Source organism: Geotrypetes seraphini, chromosome 2, assembly GCF_902459505.1.
Source record: "Geotrypetes seraphini chromosome 2, aGeoSer1.1, whole genome shotgun sequence".
Taxonomy (NCBI): Eukaryota; Metazoa; Chordata; class Amphibia; order Gymnophiona; family Dermophiidae; genus Geotrypetes; species Geotrypetes seraphini.
Window position 1 is genome coordinate 147,473,182 of NC_047085.1, and position 16,565 is coordinate 147,489,746.

General features: G+C 40.6%; 1 protein-coding gene across 3 annotated transcripts in view; it reads right to left on the bottom strand.

Annotated features, from left to right (window-relative positions):
- Positions 1-16,565, bottom strand: part of MYOM1 (myomesin 1) — a 216,921-nt gene that overhangs the window by 127,685 nt on the left and 72,671 nt on the right. For all 3 annotated transcript variants that reach the window (XM_033933965.1, XM_033933964.1, XM_033933966.1), the window contains 4 exons: positions 15,551-15,643; positions 9,504-9,592; positions 9,327-9,389; positions 3,242-3,406 (listed from right to left, as the gene is read on the bottom strand). In XM_033933965.1, coding sequence (XP_033789856.1) covers positions 3,242-3,406; positions 9,327-9,389; positions 9,504-9,592; positions 15,551-15,643 — 410 coding nt within the window. The remainder of the gene's footprint in view (positions 1-3,241; positions 3,407-9,326; positions 9,390-9,503; positions 9,593-15,550; positions 15,644-16,565) is intronic.

A 16,565-nucleotide genomic window follows, 5' to 3' on the forward strand; every position in this document is an offset into this window, starting at 1 on the left:
ATATAGTTTATTCCTCTTTATAACTTTAGAAAACTACAATTGGCCATAAAAATAATCACATTTAAAGGAAAAACATATCACCAGGGCTTTTTATTCCCCAAGGCAATCCAGTTTTATGAAAGCCTGATGTCTGCTCATTCAAACGATAAGCAATGAAATGGTGAGCAGATTCTTGGTTTCCTTCCTCCTCCTCTCTTACTGGTCATGTCTCTGACAGTTAGGAGCCACTTCAGAAGCATCTAATTGGTGCTGGGTAAGTTGGTTGGAGGCATCATATATGCACATGACAGATACATAGCCAGACAGCCAATTTTGGGTGGGCCTGAGCCCAAATCGGATGGGCACACTATTTTCTCTGCCCTATTACCATTCTTCATCCTTCCCCTAGCATTCACAACTCAAAATATAAATACTTTCGCTAAGAAAGAGGGATTGGGCTTGCTGAATATCCGTCTTTTTGCAAATGAGTGCTAGATAAGACATTTGAATGACTGGTACAGGTTTATTGGTCCCTTTCCATTTTAGTGCTCTATTACATGTACCTAATCAATTTTTTAGTGCAATTGTATCATCTTACCCCGTTTATGGCAGTGTGTGACTGACAGTGGCATAGTAGGGGGCGGGGGCGATCCATCCCAGGTGCCATCTTGGGGGGGGCGCCAGCACCCATCCTCCTCTCTACCCCTTCACCCCCTGCTCCTTCCTGACCCCCCCTGCTCCGCATGTGCATCCCTTCCCTCGTACTAGGGAATGACATGGAAACAAATTTTTCCCTGTCCCTGCGGGAACTCATTTTCCCGTCCTCATCTGCAAAAGCCTCAAACACTTTAAAATCATAAGTGTTCAAGGCTTGTGCAGTTAAGGCAGAGCTTACAGGAAAGGGGCAGGGACAAGGACAAAACTCGAGGGGATGGGACGGAGAAATTGAGTTTCTGTGGGGAAGGGGACAAACTTGTCCCCGTGTCATTCTCTACCTCGTACCTCTTTAATTTTCCTGGTGAGAGCGGTATCACACATTTGCTACCAACGTTGGTGTCGGCTCTCTCTGCCATCACTTCTGGGTCCTGTGCCTAGGAAGTGATGTCAGAGGATGGATCATTAAAGTCTTTACCAAAGGCTGAGTGGAATTGTCCAGATCAGAATGATGTGCACTAATGAAAGTGTCCTCCAATGCATCTGATAATATAGGAATCTTTATTCATCCAATGACATAAAAATACATCCAACGACTCAATGACTCGACATGCACATATTTCAGCCAACAGCCCTTCCTCAGGAGTCTTGAGAGCCACCAATGTGAATATCTAGAATATATTCCCACTCCGATAGGTCTTACCAGACTTCGAACAAAAAAGAAAGTCAACTAAAACTTCTCAAAAAGCAAATATAACATCAGGTAACAAGCGTCCGACTGCTAAAAATGAAGATGGACAATTCCACACAGCCTTTGGTACATTTGTGTTTGTGGTTTTGTTTTTTCCCCTGTTTTTGCCTTCATTAAAGTCTTTTACAGACCTAACACAAGACTATTGACTACACGCTACTGATCTATTTGCAAATAAGACACTCTAGCTCATATTCTATAAATTGTGCCTTAATTTAGGTGCCGGTAGTTGTGTTAGACATTGTAAAGTGCCTCCATAGGCGTGATTCACATAAAAGGTAGGCACCAGTAATGTAGGCCTTGAAAACCCTGGCCTACATTTCCAGTGCCTACCTTTTTCAAAGCTGCGATTCTATAAATTTTTCTGTCCAAGGATGAGACATGAGATGATCGAGCTGAGTCCAGTCCAACATCTCTTTCCCTTTCTTTTTTTTTATTTTGAAATTTCAAATAATGTTTACAAAGAAACATAACAGGATAGGGAAACATAACAAATTATTTTGCATAATTATTATCATTACAAAATCAGAAATTCCATCTAGCCCTCATTAAAAGAAGAGGTGCACTATTTAATAACAGAAATCTATTTCAAAAGGAAAATTAAAGGAAGAAAACATCTTCCTTCTATATAAGCATCTTTTCTTCCCTTCCTTTTTTTAATTTTTTTGTTCAAGAGTTGTCGGCAGCGGATACTGCCAGCAGCTAACCTGTGTATTGCTCGGAACAAAGCAATACGGCAGAGGAGAGGCTTCAAGGCATCTGGGAATAGCTGCCACTGCCAGCAACCCTTGAACAGAAAAAGAAGCCTAGCTTCCTCCTGTTGTGTCAGCACTATCAAAGGTGCAGAGTTGCTGGGTGGATCTGAGTCTGAAATGGGTGGGCCCAGGTCCACCTATGCCAGTGGTCTCAAACTCAAACCCTTTGACAGGGTCACATTTTGGATTTATAGGTACTTGGAGGGCCTCAGAAAAAAATAGTTAATGTCTTATTAAAAAAATGACAATTTTGCATGAGGTAAAACTCTTTATAGTTTATAAATCTTTCCTTGAAAAGAGGAGACTGAGAGGAGACATGATCGAAACATTCAAGATAATGAAGGGAATAGACTTAGTAGATTGAGACAAGTTGTTCACCTTCTCCAAGGTAGAGAGAACGAGAGGGCACTCTCTAAAGTTAAAAGGGGATAGATTCCATACAAACGTAAGGAAGTTCTTCTTCACCCAGAGAGTAATGGAGAACTGAAACACTCTTCCGGAGGCTGTTATAGGAGAAAACACCCTCCAGGGATTCAAGACAAAGTTAGACAAGTTCCTGCTGAACCAGAATGTACGCAGGTAAGGCTAGACTCAGGGCACTGGTCTTTGACCTAAGGGCCACCACGGGAATGGACTGCAGGGCACGATGGACCACTAGTCTGACCCAGCAGTGCAATTCTTATGTTCTTAATAATAATATTGTAATTTATAGCTAAAGAGACATATGATCAAGAAACTGTTTTATTTTACTTTTGTGAATATGATAAACATACCGAAGGCCTCAAAATAGTACTTAGCGGGCCACATGTGGCCCCCGGGCTGCGAGTTTGAGACCACTGACCTATGCCTACCCGTGGCTATGCCCCTGATTATGTGAGGTATTCTTATCATAGGGAAAAAGGAAGGGAAAGATATGCTGAAATGACAGTTCCAGTGGCTCATCGCCATATGGATTCATTTTTGCCAGGTGGCGATAAAAAGATATCTACTATGGATTATGCTGTGATGAGGTTGCCTGTAACAGCATTGTGTTTACATTACATTACATTAGTGATTTCTGTTCCGCCAATACCTTGCATTTGAAATTATAATAGTGACTCACCATTTCTGTACCACTGGATTTCAGGCTTGAAGCGCTTAATGGTGGGGTGAATGACCACAGTGGCACCCAGGCTCATTGTCTCACCTTCTCTGCCAAAGGATACGTCAAACTTGTCAAGAAAGTAGATATCAAACCTGGATCTATAGCCATATGGAGTAATACCAACTGTGTAAAGAAAAGAAGTGAAAAAAGAGAGTAAACTTAGCTGACGTGCATTCTACTTTGCAACAGTATTGAAGGAAGCAGCTTGGGGCAGTGTTGAGTTTAATTGAAGGAGGGAGGAGATTCAATTATTTTTAACCTAGACTTCTGTTCTGGGTGGATGCAGGAAGGAAGAAGGAGAGGCGTGGCTTCAGTCTGCTGCGAGTCCTGAAAGGCAGGCAGAAGAAGCAGACTTGGGATCATATTGGGTACATATAGGGATTGGAAGGAAATAGAAGGCTTAGGTTGTTGTCCTGTCTTGGTGAATTTTCTTCTTTCTGCAGTGGGCTGCATCTCCCTATCTGTCTCCAATCTTTTGCTCTCACTTCCTTAGAACTCTTAAGTCTCTCACTCAATAGTAAGAACTCCAACCACAACATTTTTTCTGATAAATGGAGAAGAAAGATCCTGGTGAGTTCCATGATATCAGCATCAAATTGTACTGGAAAGGATGTTCAGAAGCCAGTTTTCTTGTAGAATAGATAGCCTTTGTAATAGTTTCCTCATGGGCAAGTTCTCTGCTGAGGTCACTGCTCTTAGTGAATTAGTACATAACTCCCGACTTCTGTAAATGGCACACAAATTTACATGCATAAAATTGCACACTATCCTGAGATGCATGCACAACTAAATTGGTTAATAGGTCAATTAGCAGCAATAATTGGGTACTATCAATTATTTGTGTTAATTGACAACAATTTAGATTTGCACATGCATCTTGTTAAGAGCTATTCTATAAAGATCCACATGCAAATCCTATAGCATGCAACTCAAAAGGAGGCATGACCATGGAAGGGGCACAGGTAGGTCAGGGGCATTTATTAAAGATGCACACAGTATTACTGAATACCGGGGACCCACACCTAATTTACATGCCAGGATTTACACCAGGTTTCGGTTGGTGTAAATCCTCACACCCAAAGTTTGGCGTGGAAATCAGCTCTAAGCATTATTCTACAAACAGCATTCAAATCGGAGCATTGTTTATAGACTAATGCTCTGTGTGGATTTTTTTTACACTGTTTTTCAACGGCATTTACTGACTCTAGTCCATACTGTACATTAAGTGAAAGGACATAAGCTTTGTTGTAGGCAGAGTTTCTGTATACAGTAGACTCTCTGTTAACTGGAACTCAAGTAACCAGAACTCTCACGCAACCAGAAAAAAAAAATCAAAGAAATGCTGTAATACTTTAAATTAAAATGAAAATAAAATCAATTTCTGGCAGAAATTTAAGTGTAAACTTGGCGTGCCACTCCTGAGTACGCCCATGCATTGCCTACCACATGTCTAGTGGTTTGTCTGGAACAGTTTATAGTATGGCCCGGCTCTCGAGGACCGGAATTGCTTACCCCTTCCTTAAAGGAAGGGAAGGCTAACATATCTTTGTGTGTTTTTCAAATGGCAAAGTCTAAGGGTATTCCAACATAAGGGGACAAAAGGATCAAATATTCCATAGAGAAGCTTGAAGATTATGCACGAGCATTTAAACTGGATCCTAAAGCACACTGGGAGCCAGTGAAGCTTTATCAACAAAGGGGAAACATGATCATACTTTCGTTTCCCAAAAATGAGCTGCAGTACTGTGTATGTAGAGAGTGGTCTGGTCTCTGGTGAACAAACTGTGCAGGGAAGAGGTAAAAGGAAGGGAGAAGAGATGCTGCTGGACCTGGCAGAAAGGGAGGGAAAGAAAAGGTACTACACACTGGAGGGGAGGGTGAGATGGAGCATGGGGAGCGAGCATGTTGGGTTGGGGAGTGGGAAGGAGGGATGCCACTGAGGAAAGAGGCAAGGACAGAGAGAGAAATTGTGCAGGAGGTAGAAAGTGTTGAACTCATGGAGAGGGCAAGATGGATGGGGAGGACAGAAAGGTGGGAAGGAGAAATGTTACACTCTGGAGAAGGGGGAGAGGGCAGGGTGTGAAAAGTTGGACTCATGGAGGGAGCAGAGAGATGTTGTTTGGTTGGGGGAAGGAGGTTACCAGAGGAGAAGCATGCAGGAGGAAGAGAGAGAAAAATGTTGGACTGATGGAAAGGAGGGAGAAATGTTGGACTGGGAGGGGGGGCCAGAAAGGAGGAAGGGAGATGGACTGGAGGGGAGCAAAAAGGAGGAAGGGAAAGAGAAATGTTACACTGGGGGGGGGGAAAGGATGGAAAGAGAGAGATGTCATGGAGGGAAGGAGATGTCAGTGAGGGAAAGAGAGAGAGAGATAGGAAGGGAAGGGAAGAAATGGAAAAGTAGATTTTGTTATGGTTATATCTTCAAAAGTCTTCATTGCCCCCTGTCTTTTTAAATTTGTATTTTAACTATTGTTTTCTTTTATGATTTTGTACACCGCCTAGAAGGCTGATTAGGCGGTATAAGAAATTTTAATTAAACTTGAAACTTGAAGAAAGCAGAAAAATGGAAAAATTGAATGTTAAGTAAATGCCAAAGATGGATGCAATGATGATAGAAACAAACTGACTATAATGAACACCAATTCCAAGAGAGTGAAATTACTTTGAAGTACGCTCAGAGAAGTGAAACTCTGAAGAGAGAGACAACCCCCTCTTGGGACAAGAGTTTACCATCCAGTCATTGCATATTTGATAAATCACTCTCTGATTTGTTTTGCACCTTTGTTTGAAGCATGTGTCATTGGAGCATTGTTACAATCTCACTTATCTTATGAGGAAAAAGTCCTGTAGGGTCCCTACAGGACTTTTTCCTCATAAGATTGTAACAATGCTCCAGTGACACATGTTTCAAACAAAGGTGCAAAACAAGAAAAGAAACGTTTTTTGAACTTAAAATTTTGAAAAATAGATATAAACCAGTGTTTACCATTTCTCAGAGAGTGATTTATCAAATATGCAATGACTGGATGGTAAACTCTTGTCCCAAGAGGGGGTTGTCTCTCTCTGCAGAGTTTCACTTCTCTGAGCGTACTTCAAAGTAATTTCACTCTCTTGGAATTGGTGTTCATTATAGTCATTTTGTTTCTATCATAATTAGACTTTACTGACGTTCTATAAAAGCATATTATCCCTGTTTTTTGTTAGACACAAAGATGGATGCAAGGCAGAAAGTGAAGGCGGAGAGAAAAACAGTCAATGGACAAGGCCCTGGAAACATAGGGCTCCTTTTATGAAGCCGCGCTAGCGGGGCTAACGCACGCAACGTTTCATCACACGCTAACCCCCGCGCTAGCCCAAAAACTACCGCCTGCTGAAGAGGAGGCGGTAGCGGCTAGCGTGTCCAGCAATTTAGCGTGTGGTATTACACACATTAAACTGCTACCACACCTTCGTAAAAGGAGCCCATACTTAAAAGCACAGAAAAATAAAGTCACCAGACAACAATGGTAGGGTTTGAGTTTGAGACCACTGCTATAAACATAATGAAACTACAAGCAAACAAGGAGAGAAAGCATGCAGAGCATGGCTCACAGAATTCTCTCCAGGTTCTCTGTGAGTTTTATACATATATGTGGGTGTGTTATCTGTAAGAAGTGCTCACAATGTAATGGAAAATTTTGGTGATGGGACAATCACATGCCAGACACCAGCATGCCGACAATCAAGCGCTGACATTTTGGCGCAAGAGATAAGTGTGCTGCGGGAAAACTTAGTTTTAAAGAGCTCCGGGGATGTGGGAGGGGGAACCTCCCCACTTTATTGCATACTATTCGCGCTGCTGTTGGGGGTGGTATGGGGGTGCAACCCCCCACATTATAGAGAAAACAGAACTTTTCCCAAAAAAATCGGAAAAAGTTCCGTTTTCTCTATAATGGAGGGTTCCAACCCCCCCCCCCCCCCAACAGCAGCACGAACACTATGCAGTAAAGTGGAGGGGGTTCCCCATTCACACCCTACTTAGGAGCTCTTTAAAACTAAGTTTTCCCGCGGCGCACTGGTGTCTTGCGCTGAATTGTCTGCCCTCCATTGTCGGCGCGCTGGTGTCTCGCGCGCGACTGACTATAAACCAAAATTTTTGCTCGTCAACCTCAGTGTTTAGATGGAACATTGCTCCAACTTCTCTACACCTCCCCCCCTCCTTCAGGGCAGCAAAACTCTAATAGGCACAACACCAAAAGCATTGAGGCTGGCAGGCACAGGGCCTTGAGCATCTGTGCATGCTCAAAGCCTGACAGCTTCTGCCTCCTCTGAAATAGGAAGTTTGAAGGCTGAGGGAGCAGGCAGGCCTTTGGCATGCACAAATGCTCAAGTTCCATGCCCACCAGCCTCTATGTTTTTAGTGCTGTGCCATTTGGAGTTTTGCTGTCCGAGGGAAGGATGGTAAAGTACTAAACATGTTTGAAGTTTATTAAAAATTTGATATACCATCTATCACACTTATAGGTGGTTAACATTAAAAAACGTTTTTTAACAAGTTTAGCACTAAAAACGGGGGAGATAAACGAGAGACTAACAGGACTGACATAAACGGGAGGATAGAAGGGTAGAAATCCATCATCATATACAAAGCAGTCCGGCAAAAGGCAATACAAGAGGGAAGGGGAATCTCATCTGAAATACTAGAGCTAGGTGGAATCAGGAGACAGAGGCAAGAAGGAATTAAGGATTAAAAGCATCCTTAAAGAGGAATGTTTTCAGTTTTCCTTTAAATTTATCAAGAGAATTTTCGTTTCGTAGTTCGCTAGGTAAGGCATTCCAAATGGTTGGTGCAGTGATTGCAAAATTAGTCGTTTGGGTGATTTTCAGAATGCAGAGGGATGGAATGGAGAGTAAATTTTGTGACTGGGATTTAAGTGTTCTGGAGGGAGTATATGGAATTAAGATGTTATTAAGGAAATCAGGTTGATTATTCTGGATCACTTTGAAAGTTAAGAGTGCGATTTTATAAGTTATTCTATGGGATATGGGGAGCCAGTGTGCTTTTATCAGAAGTGGCGTGATATGATCATATTTTTTGGCATTTTTGATTATTCTTATGGCAGTGTTCTGTATGATTTGTAAACGCCTAATATCCTTCATTGTTATTCCTTTTATATAATGTTGTGGGGGAAGGGGAAAAATGTGCTAGAGACCATGGGGTGGGGTTAGGGAAGGAGAGAAGTGCTAGAGATTATGGCGAAGGGTTCAAAGGTAGGGAAGGATGCTGGATGCCATGGGAGGGGACTACTATGGGATGGTAGGTAAGGGAAAGGGAGATGTTGGAGCTAGGGCGGAGCATGGGTGGGGTTGGGGGTGGAGCTTGGCTCCCCCAAACAAAAAGACATTCTGCTACCCCTGTTCTCAGCTATCTATTCTTTATGCTGAGGAGCACTAAGCTCTGTAGCCTTTTCTTATATGAGAACCATTCCAATCTCTTTATGTTTGTCATCCTTTTTATAGGTTTTCTAATTTAAGGTGCTATCCTGCTTTTCAGGATACTGACAATGCAGAGGCAAGACATCACACACATGCTCACTGTGTGTGTTTGAGGACCCAGATTGACTGAGAGATTCCCAAAGCCTGCGCTGAGGACTGTTGCCGTAGATCAAAAGATTTACAGCCTAGAATATCAACTACAAACAAATGGATCTTTCTTATTTGTTACCCCTCTCCTCACAGTCATGTCTTGCTTTACACTTCCTTCCTCACATAATTTAGATTGTAAGCCACTCCAACGACTTCAAAGACATATCAGAAGCCAATGGTGTTTCATTAAAACATCATCCCATTCAATGCTGCATCTAGTGGATACATGTGGTGCATTTATAAAGTTCAAGGAAAGCAGTAGATATTTGTAATTAAAGCACTTTTCCAGTGCATAAACCAGTGAGTCACACAGAATATTTACTTTATATTAAAATATCCTCACATAATCTGTTTTGCATGCCTTGTCTTATTTTTAAGTGCGCATTTCATGAGTTAGATGCAGTCATGCAGAACTTACAGCAAGGAGGCTGAGAGGAGACTCCAACATGAAAACTGGTTATGTCAAAATCGCCCTTATATCCTAGCACAAGAAAAAGAAAAGGGGCAAGAACATTTCATCCCATGATGAATATAAAGCACTCGGAATTCTTTGAGCACACTCAGACTTCTAAGAAAATATTTCTGGAGAACGTACTCTTTACCACAAGTGAAGCAAGGGCTGACTGTTCTCCTCTAACATTCATGGCTGAGGCACGGTATTGAGCAGTGTCATCAAAATCACAGCTGAAAAAATGAAAAATGCAGACAGTAAGAGCTTCATATTTTTATGCAGCAATTCAATAATCCTTTTAGCAAACAGTTCAAACACATTTAGACCAGGTTCCTTCAAGAGTGATTGAAGAGATACCCTTTTGATATATTTCAATTTGCATATTTGAAATAGAGTGACTATATGACTCCAGAAGAAGGAGACATCTGGGTATTACATCCATTGCTTTCAGTGGAAGTAAACCCCGGATGTCTCTATCCGGTCCTCCTTACTTCCAATGCTTTCAATAGAAGTAAAACTTGGATATCTCAATCCATCCTCTTTTTTCTGGAGCTATATGGTAACCTTAATTTGAAAGACACGCTTCATCCCAACTATGTGAGTTTGGCTTTCCTACCACCTTCATCCATGTAATGCTGGCACTCAGGAATTTGGCTTTAGTTTTGGTTTGTGCTAATAACAGGATTTCTGTTCTGGCTAATTTTCAAATTCCTGTGTGTTAAAACCACGTGCCCTTTTGAATATTTCCATCTACTGTATCATATTGCTTCAAAGAGTTTTGCACTGCGCATGTTTGTATTCCATGACTCCACTGTCACCAGCAAATAGAATCAGATTCAGAGGCATAGTTGCTAAATAATAATAATAATAACAACCGTTAAGTTCTATGTGGTTTACAAAAGATTAAGCGAGGTACAAATTGATTGAACTTAAGAGGGGAGAATAAAGAGAGTTAATAGGACCGGAAATGCGTTGTTGAGGAGAAAGTGATTAATAAGACAGAGGAATCACTATGGAGGAGAAAGAAGATGAGTGGGTCAGTTGTCTAGATACTTTAGGAACAGGTGAGTTTTTAGACATTTTCTTAATTCCTCATAAGTAGTGGGCGAAAGCAGTCGATCTAGGTCTTTACCCCACAATGCTGCTTGATGTGAAAGAAGGTGTTCATGCTTCACATCAACATTGTAGGAATACCACACAGGAAACACACACGCAGTCTTAGAGTCGGGAAGGAGGTGCTCCCTAATGGATGGTCTCTCACCCTTTTATTGAGAATCTTAGCTCCATTAATTACTTAGCTAATGCTCTACAAGGTTATAATTTCATAATGCATTTACAGTGAGGATTAGACCAAGATAACTTATTGTTTACCTATTTCATGTGCTGCTCAAAGCTACTATCTCACGTGACATATGAATACATAATAACAGTTACAATAAAGTGATTCCCAATGTGTACATTTCTGTTATGTTTCAAATCTTACTATAGCATGTGACAATCCAAAGGTTATAATGCATGCTCCTTAAGCTCTCTTGATTAGCCTTAAGCTCAGGGTCTGCTTTGGCACATAGGCAAAGTCTGATTGTTGCCCATATAAGGGGTGCTTAAACAAGATAAGAGATAAGATAAGGTTAATATGTGTCAGGTTAATATGTGGCAAGAGTCGTGACAAAAGGGGAGGGGGGAATGCCTCAGCATTCTGTCTCAAGGTGCAAACCTTTTTCCTTGCTTTGTCAAGAGGGAAAGAGAAAGGATTCATACTTCTACACAGGGCCTCACAGGGCCTAGATCTGTACACAGGGCCTAGATCATAAAATAGATTGCTTGTAGCACTTTTTAATTTTTCCCTTATTATGTATAACATTTTATTTCTAAGGATACCCTCACCAAAGCACCATGCAAAAAATAAGTAATGGAACTGATAATTAATTTCCATCTGCACACGGATGCATGAAGTAAGAAGGAAAGACGATTGCAGCCAAGCATGGAGCAAAGAAGGAACCATTCAGGAATAAAACAGGAGACTAAAATTTCAGATTTGTAAAGTTTTCATATTCGTTTTCAACAACACAAAAAAGCAGAGAAATTGACTTCTCATTTTAATGCAGCATATGATCAATCCACTGTCATTTCCTTGCATAAGAGATCCTATATACAGAACGAGAGACAGGGTGTGTGATAATCTAACAATCTGACAGATGTCTGTATTCTGTATTATGACAACTAGACATATAGAGAGCCAAAAAGATATGATTGCCAGAGATTTATACACATGCCATCTGTAAGGGCAAAAAGATTCTGGCTGGCCTTCATCCAGCAGTCTGCTGAAATAAAGAAGCTTTAGTTTGAGTCACTGGACAGCTCTGGGAACTTTAAGGGCATGGATAGAGTCTGACGCTATAACACCTCCAAATCTACCGCTGTGGAACTAGAATAATCCTCAGGCTTTATAAAAGGGATTTCAGGAATCCCCTTTTGTTCTTAGCACTTCAAGGGCTGTGAAGCCATGCAGAAAAACCTGCAGGGAAATCCATACAGTCTTACAAAGTAAAATAATTTGTACACAGGCAAGAAACCACGTACCAGGGCATTCTGATGACTAGACTTGTACAAGTAGAATGAACTGAGTTACGAGTGATTGAAAACCTCTATTATGTGAAGTCTTTTGAAGAAACTGGACTTGGTTATGCTGAAATTTGCCACATGTCATATCAAGTATACCCAAGCTTGAAACCTCTCCCTTTCCCCCAGATTGTGACTTGCATTATGAGAATCTTAAGTCCTGACAAGATCAATATACAAAACAACAATAAAGCGGGGGAAAAAATCCTGCTGAACCAACCTATTCAATCTTAGTCTTCAACAAACGATCGCAAGAACTATCAATCACTAAGTTTGTACTTTGTTTATTCATTCTTTGTAACATTTCTAATCATTGTAAACCGCATAGAACTTCACGGTCCTGCGGTATATAAACTGTTATTATTATTATAAATATGCCAGTCAATGATTTTTGAACTAATAGTAGTATAAATCTACAAGGCATAAAGGTCCTGCTGGTGCTGGAGACTTCATAGGTCATGAAGGAGGTGGCCTAGTGGTTATAGTTGCTACCTCAGCACACTGTAGGTTATGAGTTCAATCCCAGTCTGCTCCTTGTAACTGGGCAAGTTACTTAAATCTCTATTGCTCCAGGTATCACAGTTAGATTATAAGCCTGCTAGGGCAGATAGGGAAAATACTTAAGAGTACCTGATTACTATTCAATGAATTGTAAACCACTTTGGATGAATCCATGCTGATTCTGTCCCATTAAATCTATTTGTTCCACAATTTTATTTTTTATAATTTTATCCACTATTTTAACTGGCACTGAAGTCAGGCTTACCAGTCTGTAAGTTCCCAAATCTTCCCTGGAACCCTTTTTATAAATCAGCGTAACACTGGCCACCCTACAATCTTGAGGTACTAGGGACAATATTAGCTTGTCTTCATTTCTTCTGCCAGTGGAGGTTAGGTACCCACTGCATGCTGAATAATTCCTCAGTTTACGTTTCTTCAGGTTTTTGTAACTGAACTGCTCATCTTCCGGTATTGAGGCCTGACTTCCCCCACCACCCTGTTGCTTTCCAGTCTGGAATTTTTCCTTCTCCTTCTCAGGAATATACACACAGAAGGACAAACAGAGAGACAGATCTCCCCAACAGGTACTCTCGCTTGAGCAAATGTGCCTATAAATTGCAACATTGTTATAAGTGTAAATATAGACAGCTTAACAATTATTAGCACCAAAAATTATTTATATATTGTCATCCATCTAAACATTGTCATCCATCCATTTAAACATTGTTATCCATCTAAACATCTATCTAAACTAAACTAAACTAAACTAAAGCTTAATTTTGTATGTCGAGTCATCATTCTAAGAAGGCTTGACTCGGTTTACAGCAATTAAATAAACAGGGAATGATTTACAAATGATAAATAGAAGCATCTCTATTTCAAACATTTCATAGCTATTGTATTGCCTTCCTAAAGCTGAGAAAAGATGATTGCAGATTTTCAGAATGCTTGCATATAGAATAGGAGGAGAGATCAGAACAAAGGACTAAAGGACATATGAACATCATCCTTTTCATAAGCAACTTGTAGGTGATAAATCTGCCAGTGGTCCCTTGGATGAGTTAGCTAAAATGCCATGAAAGCTTTCCCTGTAATAAGACTCTGCCTCTAGCACATACCAACAGCTTTTCCAAGCTCCATCTCAAATGCAAGGGGGTACCTTGTCTCGGAGTGTCCATTAGAGCTCACAGAACATTAATTTTCTTCCAGCCTTCTTCACTCTCTCATTTACAACATAGTAACATGCAGTGCTGGCCAAATTGTTATGGATTTTGGCAATGCTGAGCGCTTTCTGACAGTTAAAATCAGTGTAAACTAAACTGCTGTGTTTTAGCTGATGCTTACGAGATAGAATGTCTGAACAGGTGTGCTGCCTCGGAATGACAGTTGAGATGGAAGAGTTTTCATTGGGTGTCCAGGCCAGCTCAATGACATTTTAGCACAGACAGACAACTGCAGCAAATTATTCTATGCTGTAGGTTGATTAATACTGCATACTGAAACATCTCATTTTTGGGTGTTCTCGGTATTTATTAAATACAAGGAAATTTTAATTAAACTTGAAACTTTCTATCACTTTTCTTCACAGTCTAAGGGGCTAATTCTATAAACATAAAAACGTAATATAAAACCTGATTTCTATACCGCAATACCATAAAGTTCTATGTGGTTTACATAAGAAATTCAAGTTATAATATAATGGAAATCTCAGTTACATTTACCCAAGAAACTAGCAAACAGATAGGTTTTTAAATTCCTCCTAAAATGTTGGTAGGTACTAGAAGTCACCATTAGAGTTTGAAAGTCCTTATCCCATGATGACAGGAGACATTGGTGCTATTTTTTTAATTTGCAACCTTTGACAGAGGAAAAACAAAGAGATCATGTGTTTGTCTTGAGTGTCCAGACAAGCATCATTCTTTGACACGATTGGACCTTGAAAACTAACAGCAAGTAATTTTATTTTTTATTCAGTAGTTATCCTAACTTGAGCAACAAAGCAATCAAGGCTTTGCTACCGTTCGGATCTTCTTATCTTTGCAAACTTGGATTTTCAGCTGTGACAGAAATTAAATTGATAAAAGAGAACAACTTCAGATCGTGGATGATGACATGCATGTTTGCTTGTTGATTATTGAGCCATGTTTTGAGTTAATTTGCACAAAAAAAAACCCCAAGTACATCCATCCTATTGATTAGCAATTCTATTCTATCTACTGTAGGCTATCTTTTACTAAGCTGCGGTAGAGGTTTCTACCGTGACTTGGGGCGCTAAATGCGCCGATGCTGCTCTGATGCTCATAGGAATTCTATGAGCGTTGGAGCAGTGTTAGAGCATTTAGCTCCCCGGATGCTTAGTAAAAGGGGGTTAGTTTTACCGTTGTTATAATTACCCATACATAGCTTAAATAAATAACTCTCAATTTTAATTTTTTGGTTTTGCAATTTTATAATTTCAGTATAATGTACCTTGAAAAACATTTGCTCCATTTAGTGTGCCGGAACTAAAAATGTTTGAGAGACACTGTCATAGACCATTAATAGACCCCTGCACTACATAGAACAACTAAATTGTTATCAAAAGAGAAACACAATATGCAGTGAAATGCCGGCATGATCAGCTGTCTCACACCAATTGCTTCTGTGCACAGCTAGACAATACCACTATGCTTTAATAAAGGGTTGTAACAACTAGCCCAAAAATAAATGGCTGCAAAATAACAGACTTGCAATTCAGCAGAACACCCTTTTGCAGTTCAGGGTAGGAAAAAGGATGGCTTCACATTCAAATCAGAACAGATGCTGATTAGAGGGGGAAAAAAAATACTTTCAAATGCTTCACACAATTATGCACCCTGTGTAGATGATGATGGAAGAAAAATTCTGGGTCCCTTTTAGGAAGCCACAGTAGAGAGTCCCAGCATGGCAAATGCGACACAGCCCATAGGAATTGAATGGGCTGTGTGCATTTGCCATGTGGGAATTGTTACCTGGGCTTTGTGAAAGGGGCCCTCTGTCTACAGGGTCCCAAAGTAACAAATTAGGAGTTACATTAAGCATTCTCTTACTTGTTAATCTGCAGAGAGTGGATCCCATACCGGTCATCGATTATGTACTTTCCTGGATGAGTTTGGTCATTGATGGGCACATAGTTTTTATACCTTTGAAAGTGGAAAAAGAACAAGGCACAATAAACCATGATGTGGTTGACCAAATAGTATTATAAGTCTGATTAAGTTTTATCCCAGAAGCACAGAAAAGGCACAAAGCTGTAGTAATTGAGATCTCTTATGCCTCATTTGTGGTGAGCAAAGTTATGGCCTATCTGTGATCTACTAGTGTCTAAGAGGGCATCCGCTAAAACTTAAAGGGGGAAGATTTCATGGTGACACCAGGAAATACTTCTTCACCGAAAGGGTGATTGATCATTGGAACAGTATTCCACACCAGGTGGTCGAGGCCAGTAGCGTGCCCGACTTCAAGAGTCGATGGGACAAACAGGTGGGGTTGCGGCATAGTTATACTTAAAAAAATGGAAGTCAAGAGTCGACTTCAGGAATCGATGGAACAAATAGGTGGGGTTGCTGCATAGTTATACTTAAAAATTGGATTCTCAAGGGATGGAGGGATCTTTGAGTGGGCAGACTTGTTGGGCTGTCGGCCCTTTTCTGCCGTCATACTCTATGTTTCTTTGTCTCTATGCCAAGACTTGGTCAATAATCCCGATCGATTCTATTCATCCTAGGAGGAGATCATGATCAACGGTGTCAAATGCTGACGAGAGATCGAGAGACACTAAAAGAACAGAATTATGATGATCCAAATGGTAGGGGATAACTGTTGACATGCCAATTAATGAGTCCTTTGTCAAATGGTATTGTCTAAAACCTGTCTGATTAGGGTAGTAATTTATAACTGTGCACACAGGAACTCTCTGAGCGTCAGGAGCAGCGCGGGCCATTCAGCGCGGCTCCCTGCGCTAGAAACTGCTAGCGCAGTTTTGTAGAAGAGGGGTTAAGGTATTAAATTTATAATTATTATAGATGCAGTGATAAAGTACCAGCCGATATTCAAAGTGAGTTA